Raw genomic sequence first — 22,795 nt, 5'->3', positions numbered from 1 at the left:
ATGGCCACTTGTGTTGTTTCCATGTCTTCCCTATTATAAATAATGCTGCAGTGAACATGGGGGGGTGCAGATATCTTTCCAAGATAGTGATTTCATTTCTTTTGGGTAAATACCCAAAAGTAGAATTGCTAGATCACATGGTATTTCTATTTTTAATTTTTTGAGGAACTTCCATATTATTTTCCATAGTGGCTGTACCAATTTACATTCCCACAAATAGTGCACAAGGGTTCCCTTTTCTCAGTTCCACCTCTTAGTGCAGCTATAAATTTCAGTAATACTAAAGGTAATCAGAAAGACAGAATTCCATAAAGTAAAAAATTGGCACTGGAGAAAACACAACAGTTGTGACTGAGCATGCTCCCCCCCCCACCCCCCGCTCCCACACTTAAAGTCTGTATATTCCAATTAACTACATGGGGGAAACCAGCTCAGGCTCAAGCCACACTGAAACCAGTGAGATAGAGAAGCAAATTTAAGAGTGGACAGTAAAACTAAGCTAGATGCAGAGTTTAGCCCAGGAGATCCACAAAGTTTAAGCTCAGGCTTGTTTTGGTAAGCACAATAATTAAGGAGAGGGGATGTGGGCAGAAAGAAGGTACAGTTGAACCAGCAACACATGTCAGAGAGAAGGTCCAGGTGACTAATGAGAACATGGAGAGCAACAAAAGCAACACTGGTTTCCTGGACATGTGTTCATAAATGACTATATTCGATTCCTTGGAATCCTGGGAGAGCTCTGCCAAGAGTTAGCTAGGCTAGGAAGACTTAAGAGTCAGAAGAACAGAAGGGTTATGATCATTCGCTTAGAAACCAAGCACATTGGTGTTGAAATTCTGGTTCTGCCACTCATTAGTAATAATACTCATTAGATGGTACAGTAGCAGATAAGCCAGTGTTCCAACTCATAGAGAGGGGTTAGAGACTAGTTAACCATGCAGATGACAGCAGAGGGTTTAGTGCAGGAAAGCAAGGCTGGAATTGGTCAACATGGGGAACTAGATGAAGGGTGGGAAGTGGGAGTGGTAGACCCAGGGCTGGCTTCATAGGTGTGCCACTTTTGCTGCCACATATAGGGTGTGTATATTGTTTCGAAGCACAGGGCCCCATACTTGGTTTAATGCTTTGCTGTTGCAATCTTGAAATTCTCAATCATTTTTTACATTTTGCACCAGACCCCACAAGTTATGTAGCTGGTCCTGGGTAGGCCATTATGGGCACCAAAGACATTTCAGACACTGAAGATATTGCAAGCAACCACAGATGTTGAGATAAGGCTTCACTGATTATGACTGGCTTAGATTTCTCTGGGTCTTGCATGGCAAGACACAGAATCCAGCTCTGGGGGGATTGAAAATGGCAAAAACAGGACAAACTAGACAGGGGAGCAGGGAGTGCTATGAATAATTACCCCAAGACAGCAGGTGTAACCTGTGACTCTCCAGTCAAACAGGGAGAAATGGTCACTCCATACATAAGCCATTCTAGCAAACTATCCTGAAGTTATTCCTAAAGGGCAAAGTTGGCAATAAATACAGAAGATATGATCATGACCACAAAGTGTGTTCATAGAAAATTCAAATCTATTTTTGGAGGTGGGGGAGAAAGGGTAGTTATTATCTTATCTTTGAAAGGATGATCAAAAGAGAATAAAATTTTATGTAGCCAAAACTTATGTTTGAAAAGCTGCCCATATGGTGATAATTGTTGCAGCTGGGTAGATGAGTACATGAGGTTCATTACACTATTCTCTCTACTTTCATGCATGTTTGGAAATTTCATAATAACCATTTTTAAAAGAAAAAACAATTTAGATTTTTTATTGATATTATACTGAATAAATATTTCTTAAATCTAATAAATTATTTTATTAACAACTTGCTATAAAATGACTTCAAAAAATAAATAGGAAAACAACCTGATTTGAGAATGATTTTCGTGTCAAGTGTGCTCAAATCACCCAAGTAAATAAACAGTGCTATTGCCAGAATTTCTATATTGAGGGACTTAGGGATATAAATCTAATTGGAGAAAAAAATCAGAAGTTCTGCCCTGAAGCTCTGTTTACATAGAAATCACATTATTTTTATTTAGATTTCAAAGTTGATTTTGAATGGCCTGGGATGGATGTGACGGAGCTTATGGGAAATTAAAGCTCTTGTATTAGTCACAAGAGGTTAGATGGTACTACAGATCCAAATTAACTCCAAATCTCAGTGGCTTAGGAACAACTATGGCTTGTTTCCGGCTGGTGCTACTGCCTGTCAAGAATTAACAAGGCACTCTGCTCCCCTCACTCACCCAAGGGATCCAGGCCAGTAGAGATTCGGCTATCCAGTAATTGCGCTATCTGGAACACATGGCTTCCTCTATCCCCGTGTCAGGCAATAGAGACTAGAGAATCACACCTTGTCTCAAAACATGAGTTACACATCACTTCCACTCCCATTTCATTGGCTGAAAATTGTGATATGGAAACCATCTGACTGCAGAAGGGATCGCATGGAATATTAGGTTAGTATTACTGTTTCCACTATGTCCCAACCACTCCTTTGGACACTGCAAGAAAAATACAGCTCAGGATTTCTGGGGTCTTCAATCCTAGAATCTGAGCTACACACTGAATGAGAATTAAAATGTCATTGATAGGTCTGGAAATATTTGTTCAACAAATTAGTAACGAAAAGAAGATTAGAGGGTGAAATTTCTGTCTAACTTTTTCAAACACTAAATAGTATTCATTTTCATATAAGAGGCATGATTAATTCAAATGAATATTAGCAATTCATTCAAACCAGCATAGCTGACCTTTTAACTGCCAATATTTTCCTAGCCATTGTTATGGATAACAGTAATCTTTATTTTAAGATGAATGATTATTTTAGTCATCTATTCCTGTATAACAAACTACCACCTAGGCTCAGTTGGGTGGTGTCACTTGGGGTCTTTTGTGCAATTACAATCAAATGGTGGCTAGGGTTAGAATCATCTGAAGGCATCTCTTCTCATTGGGCTGATACTTCTGCTGAGATGGCTGAAACAGCTGGGAGCTGGCTGGGCATCTCTATTTCCACACAGACTCTCCAAAATCCTCGCATGGGCTTTTCTATAGCATGGCATTCTCAGGATAGTTGGGCTTCCCCAAGATGTCCATCGACAGATGAATGGATAAAGAAGAAGTGGTATATATATACACAATGGAATATTATGCAGCCATCAAAAGGAATGAGATCTTGCCATTTGCAAAGACGTGGATGGAACTGGAGGGTGTTATGCTGAGTGAAATAAGTCAATCAGAGAAAGACATGTACCATATGACCTCACTGATATGAGGAATTCTTAATCTCAGGAAACAAACTGAGGGTTGCTGGAGTGGTGGGGGGTGAGAGGGATGGGGTGGCTGGGTGAGAGACAGTGGGTATGGTATGTGCTATGGTGAGCACTGTGAATTATACAAGACTGTTGAATCACAGATCTGTACCTCTGAAACAAATAATGCAACATATGTTAAGAAAAAAGAAAAAGAAGAAGATAGCAGGAGGGGAAGAATGAAGGGGAATAAGTCAGAGGGGGAGACGAACCATGAGAGACGATGGACTCTGAAAAACAAACTGAGGGTTCTAGAGGGGAGGGGGTGGGGGATGGGTTAGCCTGGTGATGGGTATTAAAGAGGGCACATTCTGCGTGGAGCACTGGGTGTTATGCACAAACAATGACTCATGGAACACTACATCCAAAACTAATGATGTAATGTATGGTGATTAACATAACAATAAAAAAATTAAAAAAAAAAAAAAAGGATAGTTGGGCTTCCACAAAGCAGACAGCCTCTCCTATAATAAGTACTGTAAGAGCACAAGACCAAAACTGCAAGCCTTCTTAGCACTACACTTAGAAGTCTCAGGGTGTCACCTCACTGTACTCCATTGAGTCGCAGGGTCAGCTAAACTCCAAAGAAAGGAAAGAACCCAAAGGTGTGAGTACTAGGAGGCATGGTTCATTGGGGTGCCATCTTTGGAGACAAGCTATCATTAATGAGATATTTCATTTAATCCGATCCTATTTTCCTACATTCTAAATAATTCATTTTCAAATGCAAGTCCAAATTTGTAAGGGTTTATATTATGTCAAGTTTGCTTTCTCACAGTTTTTGCCTTATCCTTTAAAAAAAACTGTAAATGGGATATGACAGTTTGCAAATGCATAAGAATTGGTATTGCAGATCTTCCCTGATCTCTAGATTTATAATGCTAGGATGTCAACTGGATGTCAACTCTAGTTAAGAATGTTGCCACTTTGCTATTCTGGTCAAATTCTCAAATATCAGGAGGAATACAACAATCGGGGAGGATAGTGCAGGTCTTCCATTTTATATGTGCAATCATATAAATTGTGTGTGTATACATATACACATACGTATATACATATATGTGTGTATATGTAAGTGTGTGTATATATATGTGTGTGTATAATATGTGTTTATATATAAAATATAGCTGTCTAAAGGAGATGGCCTGGCATTAGCATCTAGGCCAAGAAGTTCCCTACCTAACAGAAATAATTTACAGAACATAAACATCAGATTAGACAAGGTTACCTCACAACCCTAAACTTCACTGAATAAGACAAAAACAAGGCCACTCCATAATTACATCCAAGCAGAGAGAAAAACAAGACCACTGTCCAAATCACAAAAGTGACCAAACATGCCCCTCGCCCCAGTAACATGAGTGACTGTTGCTTCTTTATCACTTACATCTTTAGCCTTGCTCCATTGATCCCACCTTCTGGATAAAATTATTAAGATATCCAATCATAGAAATACTCCTACTTCCTAACAGTAGTCAATCCAGAACAAATCCCACTTCCTTATTGCTCACCAAAATCATCTAACCAAGGCCTAAATCCCGTAAGTCCCACCCAACAATGCCCTCTTACTCAGATTTCCCTCATTTTGCATGCTATGCAGTCTGCTTTAGAGCAGCAAGCAACAAGCAACAACTCTAAATTTGTTTTAACACATGTGTGTTCATGGTAGTCTTTGGCTGATGAGCATTATAATAATTTTATATAACATATGAAATGTTTTCTATTTAAATTGCAAAGTTCAAGAAATGCACACACAGATAAAGGGGGTCAATTTTGTTCAGAATCCTGAACAAGAATAAACTGGAAGTTTACATTTGTCTCCATGGACCCCAGAGCACCAAACAACCGTACACATATTCCCAACATTGGGGTTTCTTCACTGAAATCTCATGGCAACCACATTAATCTCAAATACGTAACATAGACAACATAAAGGCAACATCACATTGACCAGTGATTCAAAGTATGGACTCTCCTGGCCTCTGGCAGCCTATACTTCTCCTACCACAATGCTTGTTACCAGAACTAACAACAGAGAGGAGGTGAAATGCATTTACCTCAATCAACTCACAATTATCAGCTTTGATGTGAGCCTCAGTTAAGGAGAAGGTAGAAACTAATGATTTGGAGAAAAGAGAATATATGGATTTGAGGCCCCCCCCTTCCCCATTCTGTCCCTGCTGTTATGTCATATAATTCATTCCATTCATTCAACAAATATCGCATGAGCTCCTACTACATGCTGAGGACACGTATTTTCATATACAAATATGAAAAATTATGTAAGACAATCCAGGAAGGGTACTCACTGTAGCCTATTTTTTTAAGATTTTATTTATTTGACAGAGAGACAGAGAGCACAAGCAGGCAGCGAGGCAGGCAGAGAGGCAGGCAGAGGGGAGGGAGAAGCAGGCTCTCTGCTGAGCAGGGAGCCCTACGCGGGGCTCCATCCCAGGACCCTGGGATCACGACCTGAGTCGAAGGCAGCCGCTTAACCAACTGAGCCTCCGAGGTGCCCTTCCCTTTAACCTTTTATAAGTGGACTGCACACAGCTATTTTCTCTTACCACATGAACACAGTGATGTGTTCTCTTCCTTCATTTAACACCAACCCTTCCAGATAACCAAATTTCTGCTGTCAACCTTGCATTTGGCCAGGTCTATCTGCTGCTCGAAAAGGACACAGAGATACCAGGTTGAATTCTCCTGAGTAAACTGTCATTCATTAACATACTGCATCTTTTCCTAAAATTCACAAGTTATCCTTTTAATGCGATGAATGTTAATGTTCTTACCTACCAAGGACTACTCTAAACACAAAGCTTACAACATTACAAAGTTTAAAGGACTAAAGAGACGTCAATTGATTGATCATTATTGACCAAAACTTTACAGTGAGCTTTTAAGACACAATGTTTGGATTGGTGCTAATTATCCAAAAGAAAAACTTCCCATTTCTAAGTTACAGGAAGATAGTTATTTCATATTTATAAGGAATGTGCTGAACAGCAGATAGAAAATGTGATGGGAAATACAAAAGTTTTCTAAAGAGAAGTATACAATATGCATAAAAAATATCACAATTTCGGTTCCAGATTTGAAGATACCAGTCAGCCAGTCACCATTCTTATTTATCTGTGTCATTTATTCAAATTTCAATTCATAATGACTTTTATTCATAGATATCTGTAAGCACATAAAGCTTTATGAGCATTCCTTACAAACTGAAAGCATTGGAAAAGACACTTTTTTTTTTTTTTTTTACAAATAGGTTCTCAAATTATTCCAAATAAAACACCAAGTTAGTGGATTTTAAATAAATGGTGTAGGGGGCGCCTGGATGGTGTAGTTGGTTAAGTGGCTAATTCTTGGTTTCGGCTCAGATCGTGATCTCAGGGTCATGAGATCAAGTCCTACATCAGGCTCTGTGCTCAGCTCGGAGTCTGCTTGAGACTCTGTCTCCCTCTCCCTCTGTCCCTTCCCTTCTGCATGTGTGCATGCACACACGCTCTCTATCTCTCTCTCTCAAAATAAATAAATAAGTGATAAGTAAATAAATGGTTCTTTTTAAATAAAACTTATTAATGAACATATTAAGATCTATATTTTGAAAATTGTCTATTTGATCTATACTTGAGTGGATATAAGCACTTGTTTCAACAAAGAAAGTTAACTGTGCAAAAATAATTTCAGAGTAGAAATAATACCTAAAGGCCAAAAAGTTGTGTTCTGGTCAATGGAAAACAGAACTATTAGGGAAAATGGTTCTCAGTGGCCTTAAATTAGTCTAAAAACTTCAGAGAAATAGTATTGTCCACTGGTTAAATGACTAGGGTGCAGCCACTCTGGAGAACAGTCTGGAGGTTCCTCAAAAATTAAAAATAGAGCTAGCCTATGACCCAGCAACTGCACTACTAGGTATTTACCCAAAGGATACAAAAATACTAATTCAAAGGGATACATAAACCCTAATGTTTATAACAGCATTATCTACAAGAGCTAAATTTTGGAAACAGCCCAAATGTCCATTGACTAAAGAATGGATAAAGAAGATGTGCTGTGTGTGTGTGTGTGTGTGTGTATATATATATATATATTCCGTTGGAATATTACTCAATATTACTCAGCCATATTACTCAGCCATAAAAAAAGAATATAATCTTGCCATTTGCAACGATGTGGATGGAGCTAGAGAGTATTATGCTAAGTGAAATAAGCCAGAGAAAGACAAATACCATATGATTTCACTCATATGTGGAATTTAAGAAACACAACAAACAAGCAGAGGGGAAAAGAAGAGAGAAAGGCAAACCAAGAAACAGACTCTCAACTATAGAAAACTGATGGTCACCAGAGCAGAGGCCCCGCAGGAGGAATGGGTTAAATAGGCAATGGGGATTAAGGAGTGCATTTGTTATGATGAGCACTGGATATTGTATGGGAAGCGTTGAGTCACTAAATTGTACACCTAAAAGTAATATTATACTGTGTGTTAACTAACTGGAATTTAAATAAAAACTTGAAAAAATAAATTTAATTAAATGGACAGGAAAAGAAGAAAACACTAAGGTGCTGGAATCTAACAGAACCAACCCTGTGTCACTGGACAAGTTAATTAAATGTTCAAGTTGTCAGTTCCCTCACCTATAAAATATTGTCTCCTTATCATAGAGATATTGAGGGGATTAAATGAGATAATGCATGAAAAGAAATTAGTGGACACCACAGAGTAAACATTCAGTAAATGTTAGGTATGACGACAATGTTGAAGAAGGAATGGTGATGATATTAACTCTCAAACGAGCACGTATCTACCTGTACCAATTCACTCATTCCTATACCTATATTTGTACCCATCTAAGGTTTACAAATAGTGTTATGAAGACAAATAGAAAAAGGTCCACTTTTCTTAGCGAATATAAATCCGTGACAATTTCTTTTCTGAGCTGTTCTGCTGATGCCAAAAATCAGAGGAAGACACAAAGCTAGGATCCAGGATCGAGTTACAGTTGTCCTTCCAACCTCAAGCTGAGAATTTGTGTAGGTACTTTCAGAAACTGAAGGAAATAAGCCTATTATATTGCAAGCACAGAAGACAAAGGTTTTTGTAATAAACACAAATTTAGAAGGGAAGGATCAGCTCACGAGTGACAAAGAGGAATAATTCTTCTGTGTGGGATAGGGGTATAAAAGGATTGCCACCCACTAGGCCAGCTAAAGAGAATAAATCTCAGAGTTTACAGCAGCTGCAAGTCTGGGGATCCTGTAAATATTCACATAATATTTATAAAGTTAAAGTTAAAACCCACTGTTATACAACCAAAGAATAAAGTGCATCATGCCATGGTAGGTGTATCAATCAGAAAACAGTCAGAAAAATTGTTGGAAAAACAGAGCCCATACCAGGCAGTCAAAGAGAAGGAATTTAATATAGGGAACTAGTCATAAGGCTACTGGGAAAGCCAAAAACCAGACAGGGAAAAATGAGGGACACTGTCACCTTCTTTGAAGCTGGGAGGGGGGGTACCACAGAGAAGGTACTGAGAGGCCAGAATCAAGGGCTGCCTCACACTAGCTAGATCCACACAGAGGCTCAGAACATGGAGATAATACTGCCCAAAGCAAAGGAGGGGGGAAATATATTTCTCTTTCTATCTCTTCCCAACCAGGCAATGGTGCCTCCAATTGGGAGAACCTACTTAGCAGTCAGTTAACAAGGGAGCCTGGGAACGTAGATGTCAAGAGATGGGCATGGAGTAGATATGAAAGCAAACAAATGACCAGCACAACAGGTAAACGCCAAGGAAATCTACCAAATATAAAAAATGTACCACTCCTTTAAGTTAGGGTTAAAGGGGATCCTCAATACAAAAGAGATGTCACCAATATTAGTTTTAATCAGGCTACCATTTGGAAATGCCATCAAATTAAGCCTCCCAATCCAAATGGCACTGCGAAGACTGAAAGTCTGCCTGTATAACCACATTTCTTTCAGCATGTGAGAAGGCAAAAATGAAACTCCTTTTTGGTAGCTCTTCTGCTCCTGGATTTCATTTACAGGTAAGAATTTAGAGAACACATTGGGACATGTATACAGGATGGTTACCATTTAAATTTGGCTTGGATATCAAAAACTACACAAGAACCATCTAATCATTCCCAGATTTCACTTAAAAAGGTCATTGTAATATTGGAAAGCTAAAACGATACATTCTAAGAATTAAGGACTGTCCCAAATACTACCCTGGCTTCACTTTTCTCATTTCATTGCAGCATGTAAAAAGTCTGCAGGACCAGCACAGAGTCATAGATTCACATTAGACTATTTCACTGGGAAGTTCGCAGAAGGATTGTATTGGCTTATAAAACTAAGTAAGTTCTAGGGGGGAAAATCATGGAATTGTAGACCAACTGAAATCATGTAACCCTGGACAATATACTCTGTCTCACTTTCTTTAGACTGTGAAGATTAGATTAGAACATCTCTCCATCTTCAGGGTGAGTGCAGAAATGTAACCAGTGACTTGCTTAACCCAGGCTCTGGGAAGTGTGAGAACAGAAATCAAAAATACTGATTAAAACCCAGTGTGCATTTTCAGGAAATGCAGGAAGTAAAAGAAAACTGGATATTCAAAGCAATCTCCCTAGACTGGAGCCACTGTCCCTCTTTCTAGGTTGCCTTTTTCCTTAGCTCACACTCACAGAGCAATATATCCTTCCAAAGTTAACAGAAACTACAGCACCCACACAAAGCTGATGCCAATGGAAGCAGACCCATCACCTCAAGTTTTTTCCACCAACCAATCGATATAAAAAGAGGCACCGTGGGGCGCCTGGGTGGTGCAGTCTGTTAAGCGTCTGATTCTTGGTTTTGGCTCAGGTTGTGATCTCAGGGTCATGAGATCAAGCCCCACACTGGGCTCCACACTCAGCATGAAATCTTAAGTTTCTCTCTCTCTCTCTGCCTCTGCCCCTTTCTCCCAACGTGCGCACTCACTCTGTTTCGCTCTCAAAAAAATAAATAAATAAGAAAAAAGAGGCACTGTGAGAAAATGTTGCATAATAGAAGAATGTATTTTTCTCTTATTAGTTTCTTTAATATTTTTATTGATATCAATGCCTTGCAAAGAAATTACGAAGAAAAGATAAAAGGGGGAATACAAAGAGCGCTCACATTATGCTGATGCTGGAGTAAATTATCACCAATACTAAGTGTCTACAGAAAGTCAATAAAATGCAGGAGAAAATGGGAATATAAACCATTTATAATGTGCTTCTGCTACTGTCATTCCAGCCTGCCTAACTGACCTGAAAAGCCTAAATGAGAATTCGAACCAATAAAGCAAAAGACAAAAGGGAGCTTATTTCCTGTTGGTCTCAAGGTAACTTGAATTCAAGTCCTACTCAGCTTTTAGAGTCTAAACTTAGTGTTCTCATCATGTGCTGCTTCAAAAAGAAGCCCGTGTAGTCACCTGGTGAATGGCTTACCAACCTCAAAATCCTGTTTTGTTTACACACAGAGACATAACAGTGCCGTGCTGGCTTAACTTCCCCTAAGAGGTTGAATACGGTTCAGTATTGTTTGACCCGAATGCAGACTTTAATCACCCTGAGTAACAAGGCGAAAAAATGATTCTTTGTAGTATCAGTACATTTTCAGATATACTGGTATATACACTCATAGAGATCCTGTGTGCCAAACACACACACACACATATATATATGTATGCACACACATGGGAACATATGCATTCTTTCCTAGAGTAGAAAGGACAGAGAGAGAATCTTAGGTTGCAAAAAAAGAGGCAAAATCTATTCTCAGTAATTGCCAGGTTGACTTCATTAGCTATGCACTGAGGAGGGCTTTGAACTTGGAACTTGGACATTTCCCTCTCACTGTGACCCTCACGTAGCCCTGACTGGAGACCGGAGGTGAAGAGAAGTAACCAATGAGGAACTCCACAGCCTTTTGCCAAGGGACCACCTTCAAGGTGAGAACAGGCAAGAGCCTGATCCCCTCCATGTTTGCCCAATGACAAAATAACTGTACGTTTAAGTGCATTTCAGGGAAAACAAGCACAAGATTCTTAAAGAGCATGTTACCTGATGTGGCTGTGAACTGGACCATCTGCTATAGGAAGGAGCACCCGAAGACTTGCTGGCCGAGGGTCTCTGAAAAAGAGAAGGGGAAATGTTGTCACACAAACTGAATTCACTTTCTAATTCTCTAAACGAATTATTTATTCAGTGTCTACAGTTCCAAAAATTAACACAATCTTAGACTGTCTCAATTTACTCTCTGTTTCATTTCTTTTAAAACACATTCTCCTCACCAAGTATAATAATATAAACACTAGAGCCAAAACATCTGGATCCAACTCACAGTTTGGACTCCTTATTTGACCTGGTGCAAGTCATCCAAATTCTCTGTCTCAACTTTCTCTTCAATGAGACTAGAATAATAATTTTTATGTCATGCGATTCTTGTGGGGATCAAATATGATAATAGGTGTGAAGCCTTTTGTATATGTATATAGCATATATACATATAAGCCTTAATTCAACAAGCAAAAATAAGGCACATTATTATAAGTTTCCATGTGAAACCAAACTGGTATACAAATATCCACATTAATAAATGAGGTCATTTGAATCAGTTATTCTTATTATAAAGAGACCGCTCATTTTGGGACAGACCTGACCATACCATTGATACCAGTTCTCTGGGCTTATGCCACAAATTCACTGTAGATTAGCTCATCCACAGCCATCCTTAACACCATTTTTCTTGTCTGCTTCTACCACAGAGGCTCAAAAAACAAAAACAAAAATAAAAACTGCATACACACTGTCTCAGCATTCCCTCCCTCTACTCCTGGCCAATGAGACATAATGTAATTTTGGAGGGGCAGGAGGTGAGAGAGTTCTGGGAAACCCTTTGCTTTTCTGATAAAAGGGAAAAGATAAGGCTTGGACCTTCACCACTACTTCTTCTTTCTCTCTAAATAGAGATACGCTACATGGAACTAGAACAACCATTCTATAAACATGAGGAAAAAAGGCCAAGAGAAGAGCAGAGATACTGACCTTAATTAGACTTCTTATGCAGTTTAACCACAGCTTCAGGCTGCTACTCTTGCCTAAACCCTCCTTAGGTAATTGACTATAATCCCATTTTCTATCCCTTGCAGAAACTTGTGGATACTTCATGGCAGAGGAATGAAGACGTGAAAGTGATTAGTATGTTTGGAGAATGATCAATAGACCGATCTAGTACTGCCAACTCCTATACTCCCCATCACTGCATTCCATCTGCCTTTCAGGACCCCTGTGTAATTCTGTGCTGGCCTTTGTTGTTCCTGACAGCTTTCCTGAATCTCTGCCATGGGGAGGTTGGCATGCTAGCTAAATGCTGTGTTCTGTCTGCTCAATTCAACTTCCCTCTTGCATTTGCCTGCCTGAGGAGGCAGGGCTGGGATCAGTTCTCCTGCCCCACTGAGGCTGATGGGATTGGACCCTATAGCACAGTGTGAGAAGCACTTCTGATTTCAACTTGGTTAAAGGGAGAGCTACCAAGGAAGTAGCTAGAAATTCAGCTAAAAGCTTAATCATATTCCCTCAATGAGAAGCAGTAGCAATGAATTTCAAACGTATCAGACTTTACCAGTGCATGACCATGTACCTTCTCTAATGCCATTTTCCTAATTGTGAAATAAGGATAATTCAGATGGTCCCCATGCTCCCTCCTTATCCAGCCCCAAATCTATTCAATTAAATGATTCTATACTTTCACAGTATATAAATTACTGATTATAGTGGCAACACTGAATTTCCATGGAAAGATTCGGATTTCCATGGGAAGATTCGATTGCTTTCAATATTATGCATCTGAAATACCAAAAAAACATATCTGAAACCTCTATTAACTAGAAAATGCTAGTAATCCAGAATAGTCCATCGCCTGAATTTTGTAGCAGATCCTGGCTTCCCTGCGTTTTTGGGAAGGGACCATTGGCTGCTTTTCTACCCCAATGATTTGGACTTCGGGAGAATCTCTTCAAGTCTCCTTAAGCCTTAAGCTTTTGGAATTCACCATCAGACTAATTTTTGAGACATCATATGTGGAGAACGTAACTTATCATAGTTTCAAGACATAATACAGGCTTCTAAAATTGTAGTCATAATTTTTAAACTTATTATCAGGAAAATAAAGCTTTACGGTTTTTTTAATTGAGATATAACTGACATATAACATGATATAAGTTTAAGGTATTAGAGTTGATTTGATACATCTACATACTACAATATGGTTACCACCCTACTGTATACCATACATTTTATGTGAAAAATGTATATTATATATAACATATATACTTCTTTATCCACTCATCTATTGACAGGCCCTTAAGTTATTTCCATATCTTCATTATTGTATATAATGCTGAAAGAAACACCAAGTGCAGATATCTCTTCGATATCCTGTTTTCCTTTTTTTTGGATATATATCCAGAAGTGGAATTACTAGATCATACGGTAGTTCTATTTTTTTCATTTTTTTTCATTTTTTAAATTTATTTATTAGAGAGAGAATGAGAGATAGAGAGCATGAGAGGGAAGAGGGTCAGAGGGAGAAGCAGACTCCCTGCTGAGCAGCGAGCCCGATGTGGGAGTCGATCCCGGGACTCCAGGATCATGACCTGAGCCGAAGGCAGTTGCTTAACCAACTGAGCCATCCAGGCCCCCCTATTTTTTTCATTTTTTGAGGCACCTTCATACTGTTTTCCATAGTGGCTGCACCAGTCCCACCAACAGTGTGCACAAGAGCGCCCTTTCCTCCACATCCTCACCAAAACTTGTTATCTCTGCTTGAAAGCTTTAGTTTTTTTTAATCAAAATAAAATTATGGTAATCAAATTCAAGACATGAGCACCAACATTCAAAAAATATTTTAAAGAAAAGTGAGATGTGTGACCTGCAGCATCTGTGCTAAATTATTAAGGAATCTTGAAGTGGGAAGGAGAGAAAAATGGGCATTTGTGGATTTGCATGCAATAAAAACCCAATGTGAAAGGCACAGCTCTTCCTTCTTGAAAAGTGTCACAATACTGCCATGCCCACACTTGACTTTCTCCTAAAGGTCATACAGCACTCCGGCACTGACACAAGTATAATTAACCGTATAATGGTAATTGCAGTCTATTGTGATTCACACACTTCATGTCCTTTCTAGTGCTGGGGATAAATGTAAAAGGCCAGAGAAACAACAAAATAACTGGTCAACATTAATTACAAATTGTAAGGACATGACCATGTCCCAAATTTGGATGTGATTACATGCAAAAATCAGTTTCATAACACAAAACACAAAATCTGGTTGGGTCTCCTTGGGTATCTTTTTGAATCAACTAGCCATAATGCATGGTCTGGATTTCAGCCTGGATGAAAATAAACTCACCAGACAAACCAGATTAGTAATTGATCATATCCTCATTCTCCCCCTCCTAGTGCCCTTAGCAACCAGTGGTTGACCAAAGGGCAGTATCCAGAGCAGAATAATGAGGCATGCTGGTTTAAAATGCAAAGTCTTTGACCCCAGGAATTTACAAATCTCTGGAAGTGGTATCCAGCAATTTGCATTTTTAAGAGGCTCTTCAAGTGACTCATATTTAGTCTTGGAAGCAAGGAAACATCCCAGAATACTCCCAGCACACACTTCTGCTACATGCATCCACTGAAAAACAAGGATGACGATGAGTAGAGGTATGAAGACCCAAGGATATTATTGATAGCAGTTTTCTCTAAACAGATAAAATGAACTCTCAAACTCCAGAGAAATACTTCTGGAAATCGTGGGAAGACGCCTGAGGAAAAAGAATCTGACTTTTAATCTACTGATATAGATTGAACCTTGAACCACCACAGCCCAATTAAATGGCTGGGTAAGGATTGCAGTTTAGATATCCAACTCCCGCCCTTGGAAAACCTTCCCTGAATACCAAGAACAGGCTACTAACCTGGTATGTTTCCAGGCCATCTACACTTACCTCTTGGCAAAAGCTTCTATTATACTCTCTTGTAATTGCCTTCTAAATGCAGTTTCCTCTTGCAGACTGTACATTCCACAAGGTTATAAGGGAAGATGGGAGTTGGGGATGGGTCTTATTTACTCATATAAATAGGCATGCTTGTGCTGGGGATATAGTAAGTGCTCAGGAAACATCAAACTAATTAATAGGTTCAGCAAACTTAATCCTATTCAAGTTTGGCAAGTACGAATAGGAGACTGTGACAATGAAACCAACATGCCTGAGGACAAATGCAGTAAAAACTGGTCGAATTCCAGAGCTCCAGTGGCTACTATAATGCTTTAGAAAGGGTAACACCATTGGCCCAGACCTCAGGATATTAGGGTAGGGAGTTCCCTCACATGGCTTCATAGAAAATACCAACTGTTAAAGTCAGTAGGGCAAGGAATCAGGGAAATGGCAAACACTGCATGGAGGTTGAGAGCACTGGTGAATGGGTACACGTGATTCCACACGAAATGTCTCCGGAAGGCTGTGAGGTCACTGCCAAAGAACTAGATGATCTACAAAAGCAGAGAGAAGCTCAAATCCAAAGAAATATTGAGGCAAAAATACATACCCTACTTTTCATCTTCTCTCTCTCCCTCCCCCAGGCTGTAAGGCTTGCGCAGATCCAGGTTACTTATATCAGAGAAGGGAGCTCAGGAGGAGGAGGGTATAAAACATTGTAGTGACAAAAGCATGCAGAGTGTGCTGTTAAACAAAGAGGGGGAAAAGTGCTATGCAGAAACCTGGAAGATGGACCAAATTCAATGGCAGTTCATAAGTGAGGAAGGCTGCCAGATGCTGCAGCAAGCCTGCCAGCCAGCCAGCCGCTATACTTCGTCCACCACTGTCCTTTGCTTGGCCAGCTTCCTCCAAGTCTAATTGCCCAGCAGCATAAGACAAGGAACTTTAGGAACATGTACATTTTTCAGTAGCTAGAGTCTTTCCTGCATTAGGCCTTGAGCATATCTGAAGAACGAGAAATGAAAAACCAACAAATAGTGTTAGGAGGTGCCAATGAGACATCTGCATTTAACATTGTAGCACAAAATGTCATTGACAAATACGATCCAGGAATCAACACGGATTATTCAGATGGACTGAACTCTGGATGACAGACATGACTTTTGGGATTTTAATTTCAGATGGAAAACCATGTTTCCAACCCCAATGAGATGAATCATGCAAGAAACAAGACCAAACAGCAGAGGACCTAGACAGCAGTAACACTTTTAATAAGGAAGATATGAAGAGCTGACTCAAAAACCTTCCCAAGGCAAGAAACTTTGTAAAGATTAAGTGGTAAAGACTTTACCCACATGCACCTTAAAAAGGAGCTACCAAAAAAAAAAAAAAAAAAAAAAATCACGAGTGCACACACAAAGCAAGTTAAGAAAAGGAAACTGATAAAGAATAAAGGGTATAGGGTGAAGTTCTGTAATCTCTTTAACAATTTTGCTATTGAAAGCATGATTTCAGGGGCGCCTGGGTGGCTCAGTCGGTTAAGCATCTGCCTTCAGCTCAAGTCATGATCCTGGGCTCGAGCCCCACATCTGGCTCCCTGCTGAGTGGGGAGGCTGCTTATCCCTCTCCCTCTCCCCGCCTCCCACTGATGCTCTCTCTCTCTCAAATAAATAAATAAAATCTTAAAAAAAAAAAAAAAGAAAGCATGATTTCCTCTTTATTGTTACAATACCCTGGAACACATATTCCAGTGTGTGCTGCTACATGCATTCAGCATTTACGGAGGGCTTTGCTGTGAGTGTCCGTGAGACACACAAGAAACAGCCTCTCCCCTCCCCATTCTCTGTCAACACAATCACATATTGATTACCCTCGTTTTAATAAGAAATTATCGAGCTCAGTTAGGGAATCCCAGAACTCTGGACCAAACCATCACACCAAGAAGTCCTATCACGTTCCTAATGCTACAGAGAATCCTCATAGTTAGTAGCTAAAAGCTGACCTAAATCTTTCCAGTTTCAATAAAAGCCCAGATCATGAAGGTATATGACAAGCAGCTCACATAATCTCCAACTCCTTTTAAGGCTCAGCATTCTTTGGTATTCTTTTCCCAATTCAATTAACCAGTGCTGCTTAAACTTTCCCTGTGTGCCCTCGTTTCTAGTCCTTCTTCAGTCATTTCACTGCCCTTCTCTGGGCCACCTCCAAAATCTCCACGCTCCTCCTTCTGGAGTTGTGAAATCTGAAATTGGATGAGTTACTACTCATTGTGTCCTCATTCCATTACAAAAATGCAAAAGAAATCTAAGCTAGCCTCAAAGCAAAAAAACAAAAGGAAGAAAATCCCAACACAATTCCAAGTACTAAAGATTGACTTAGCAACTATAGCCAATAGGCTTTGCCTCTTGGTCTTATTTATTTCCCAGTGATGGAGAAATAAAGGAATCTTGTTTAAGGAGACCTAACCAAGTCTTTATGTTGTGCTTACAAAAAGCAGATGTAGAATAATAGAGCCTCCATCTGTCTCTATGCGGTAAAGTAGCATATATATATATATATATATATATATATATATATATATATATACTGAAATCAAAATGGTGCACCCAGGGCTTTTCTTTGCTAGTTCTCTGGCCCTCACTGCACTTGAACTTTGTAAGCATTTTGTTGCAAAGCACTCTGCTATCAACAGGGGTTGCAGAGATGGGTGAGATTCTCCTCAGAAGGGCTTTCTTCTCTCCTTGTCCTCCCACCCTGCCCCAAAGAACCACATGCAAGCTTGCCCCGTCACTCCTTATTCTTTACCCTCTTGTAAACTCTTCACAGCTCCTATCACTATCTGAAATTCTCTTGTCCATGTACTTATTTTGTTGTACATTGTTCATGTCCCTCACTAGAATGTAAGTACCAGGAAAACCGGCTTTGTTTCTTTTTTTTTTTTTAACACTTTTCTTTTTTAACCATCACTGTACTATCATGCACATATAGTATATACCACCTGAATGATTAAATGAAGGAAGGAAGGAGGAAACTCAGTTCTTACCTCAAAGACTATAGTCCAGTGAGGGAGATTAACACATACACAACTCTATTGCAAGAAGTGCTGCTCCCTCCACCACATATGCAGGCTGGGCAGGCATGTACTGCATGGGGCAACCATTCACAACACACACAAAAATCCCACGTTGGTATATTACAGCACTGTTCCAGCAGACACAGTCAAATGCCTTGCTGTAATAAAATTGGTACATTAGGATCATTTTTCAAAAAGCAGAAGTAAACTATCTTATGGAACATACCTTATTCTCATTTACACAAAGCTGCTCTATAAGCTAACAATGATCTTACATGGGTAGAGCTGATTTTAGGCCCAATTCCCTGGCCTCAGGCTTTGAGTATCCTGGACCAGGGGCAGGGAGTTGGGGCATAAGCGGTTCCTTCACCAACAGATGCTGTTTTAAAGAACCAGAATATGGTCTCCAGACTCCAAGATGGCCTCCAAAGACCCCGCTTCCTGATATTCATTCCACTTTGTAGTCCCCTCCACAATGTACCAGGGGTGGTATGCTTGACCAATAGAATATAGTAGTAACAAGGATATGTCACTTTTTAGGTTAGCTTATAATCTTGGGCATGGTTTACCACTTTTGGATTCTGTAGGTCCAAGCCATGTCACTAGAGAAAGCTGTCATGAGCCACCTTATGAAGAGTCCCACATGGTGAGAAGTTGAAAGCTTTTGCCAACAGCTACATGAGTGAACTTGAAAGTTGATCCTTAAGCCCCAGCCAAGTCTTCAGAGACTGTAACCCTGGCTAACAGCTTAAGTGCAACTTTAAGACAGACCCTGACTGAGAACTGCCAGCCAAACTGTTCACTTATTCCCAACCCTCAGAAACTGTGCACGATAATCAAGGTTTGCTGTTAAGCTGCTAAATTTGGGGGTAATTTGTTCTGCAGCCATACATTAACTAATTCACATTATTAGCAGAAAAATTATTCAGCTCTTACCATGATACAAGTAAAAATCTGTAGAAAGCATACAGTATTCTGTGAATCATACCTACCGGAGGGGAAGACATTATACTACTGAATTACAAAAAAAAAGTTTCAGGATTTTTCCTCCTTTAGGTCTTTAAAAAATAAATAAATAAATAAGTCCCTGAATTTCCACATTGTTATTTAACATGTCTCGCAGTCACTTTCTTCAAGGAGACAGAGAACTGTAAGTCCCTGAAGACACAAGCACAAGGTAACCTCCAGCTCCCTTCCTGCATAGGACTAAAAACAGCAAACAGGATGCTCAGTAAATAAATGATAAGCTTCCTGTTATCATGCAGCTTTCTCTGTAACTCAACTTGATCTTGCTGTATCTTACAACAAAGAACTGATCCACTTTTGCTACTGGGCTCAATCTGCCACTCCACATCTCAAGAGAAACAGAAATCCTCCTCTATAGCACCTGCCTAACAGGGCAGGGGATAGCATTCTGCTTTCAAGGTACTAAGGGGAGGGGAGGGAAGGCTCCCACAGACCACAAAGAACAATTGAGTTGATTTGGTGTTCCCCCATCTGTGTTATATAGAAACTGAACCCACAGTTGGGTCTAGAAACTGGTTCTCTGGTCAGTTTTGGGAAATGCTACATTTCCCAAATGATTCCACCCAGGGGTCAGCACATTTCTGTAGTGGACGTTAGAGTAAATATTTTGGGCTTTGTGGGCCATACTCTTTCACCACTATTCAACTCTGCCATGTGGCATGAAAGCAGCCATAGAGAATACAATACCATGAGTGAATGTGGCTGTATTCCAATAAAACTTAATTTGCAAAGATGGGCTTGGTTCCGATTTGGCCCACGGGCTAGAGTTTTTATAGTGATCTTGTTCCTCACTGGAATGTTTAAGTATCAGGAAAGCAGGAAGGTTAACACAGAGGACACTGTTCCAACCTCTCTCTTGGAGAATTACTGGACATTTTGGCACATAAGAGGCATTGAGAATTTCTGCTCCAAAGACCCATCCATGGATCAAACTTGTCCCAACATTAGTTGCCTAAAGAATTTATTTATTTACTTACTTACTTTCTTATTTCTTGCTTACTTGCTATACCTCTCCCCTCCTTTTTTCTCTCACTCAACTTATTTTCTCACCAAGTATTTATTAACATCTCAGGGATCTAGTCTTCCAGTACCTCCCTGAGGAAATAACAAGTCTCTTAAATTGCCATGTATATCAATCTGAGTGAGCAATCTGATTCTAACTCTTCAGAAAATTGGTTTAGAACTTAGAGTGTCAGTGAACGTCTTAAGCAATACCTTGACTTTCAAACAAAGGATAGTCCCAAAGATAGAAAATTTAAAAAGTACCTGGGTTTTGCATGTGTGTGTGTGTGTGTGTGTGTGTGTGTGTGTGTGTGTGTGTGTGTGTTGTGGAAAATTGATTGGCTAACTGCTTCCCACATTTTTCTATGTCGTCTACCTCCCCTCACCCCTCTCTTAGAAGTGATTGTCCCTTTGGGAACTTGTGGTATGAAAACCATCTATTAGGAAGGTATGGACTAGGTCATTACCTCCCAAAAAAATGTCATGTCACTACCATATCTGAAACTTAGAACTCAAAGTTAATTTCATTGGCCAAATTAGCAAATTAATGATTTTCTTTCAAAATGTCTTAGAAACTTATAAAACACACAGTGGTATCAGGGATTGGCAGAGTTCTTTTAAACAAAAGAAACCTTGAATTTCCTCATTAGTCACCTGTGATTATTGGTGATTATTGGCCAAACAGACCAATCCTGGAATAATATTGGCGTTCACCACACCAGGGTGTGAATAGCAGGAGACAGGGATCATTGGACGACGCCTTGAAGGCTGCCTGCCACATAAACTAGGGGGAAAGAAATCGAGCAAGCAGATTTTTTTCCCTCCTCCTGGAACTGATACTAATTATAAGGCACTAACCAAGTCATTTCTGCTCATCTATAAATTGGGGAGGCTGAACTGAAGTCAAACTTGCTGTGAAAATGTGAATCTATCAATATTCATATATTACTTTAAATATTTTCAATGCATATTCATATTAGTGGTGCCACACAGTGGAAATGTTAAGTGGGAAGGATCTGGTCACAAGCTGGCTAGAATCCCGTTTCCCATAGTGGGACTACCCCTAACCTGGAACTCCAACCCAATCATTTTTCCCTCAAAGCCATGAGAATCCTCAGGACAGTCAGACTCTCCTGAGCATAGTTACTATATAATGCACTGTAATCCACAGGGTTTTTCAAAGCTTGAACTTTTCAAAGCCTGAGGAGGGGGTGGTGGTTGCTAAATTTTAAGAGTGGTTTATTTCAACTGTTCATCAGATTAGAGCTTGCTCTGTCTCTCAGACTTTCCTTCATCACAGGGAGACATGGAACTCTCAGAAGTTTCCCCTATAAAAACATATCCCAGGAGACTATACAGTCCTCCATTCTTATCCTGGGATTTCCACCTACCTCTTCATCTCATCACAAAACAGTGGGAAGACCAAGTTCTCCTCTGCACACATAGCACTAGATGCCACCTCAGCTGTAATGATCCTCCCAACCATGGGCGCTGGTGACAAGGCTCTGATCTAGCCATTTAGCTGTGGCTAAGCAAGGGGAGCATGGCCACACTGTCGTAATGAACCAAATTTGTCCTCCATGCTAATTGCCACGTACAAAACACTCCTGGCATGCACACTTTCCGGAATGAGCGTGTTTACAAGTGGAAAACTTTGGACATCTTTGCTCTGTGACTGAATGGACTAGGTCAGAGAGAACGCTTTTCTGACTCTTCCTGACAAATCCTCATGTGGCTGATCCTCCTTGTGGGTATAAAAGACAAAGAGAAGTAGAAAAATGTACTTTGGTTTTTCTCTGCCAGGAAACTAAAGATTTCATAATTCTTAAAGTAAGGAACAACTGTAAAGTTTAAAACTTTATGAAATAATCATATCCCATCAAAATACTCATGAGTAAACTGGGGGTGAGGTTAATTCCTCCAAATATAGCCCTCTATTTGGAAGAATTTTGTTGCCATCTACATTATTTGAGACTTTTTTAAAAACAGGGAGGAAGAAGGTGAGGTGAAGAATTAAGCCTAATTTTAAGAGAATGAGATTTAGGGCCCACACAGGTAAAAGCACTCACAAGCATTAAATCTCAAAAAAATTAACTGCCCAATGTGATGTGTATTTAAGTGGAGTAAATTCCAAGAAACTGTGGAAAGGCTGCCCTCTTCAGACACACTATTTTTTCTTAAGTTGCTATAGGTTTTTCTATATAAGTTTCTCTATAAGGGAAAATGGAATATAGGGTAAAATATTTAAGTCTGAGCTTTATTCTAATAAATAAATGTCAAACAAGGACAT

At 39.7% G+C, this 22,795-nt stretch overlaps 1 protein-coding gene across 1 annotated transcript in view; it reads right to left on the bottom strand.

Moving 5' to 3' along the window:
- The window catches only part of RBMS3 (RNA binding motif single stranded interacting protein 3), a 1,335,892-nt gene that overhangs the window by 1,072,240 nt on the left and 240,857 nt on the right, over window positions 1–22,795 (bottom strand). Inside the window, exon 3 of the mRNA XM_088026449.1 lies at window positions 11,473–11,541. Coding sequence (XP_087882575.1) covers window positions 11,473–11,541 — 69 coding nt within the window. The remainder of the gene's footprint in view (window positions 1–11,472; window positions 11,542–22,795) is intronic.

Source organism: Eumetopias jubatus, unplaced genomic scaffold, assembly GCF_037043125.1.
Source record: "Eumetopias jubatus isolate StellerSeaLion01/CBP00866 unplaced genomic scaffold, mEumJub1_p1.0 scaffold_1, whole genome shotgun sequence".
In the NCBI taxonomy this organism is placed as follows: Eukaryota; Metazoa; Chordata; class Mammalia; order Carnivora; family Otariidae; genus Eumetopias; species Eumetopias jubatus.
This window is presented reverse-complemented; position numbering and strand designations above follow the sequence as displayed.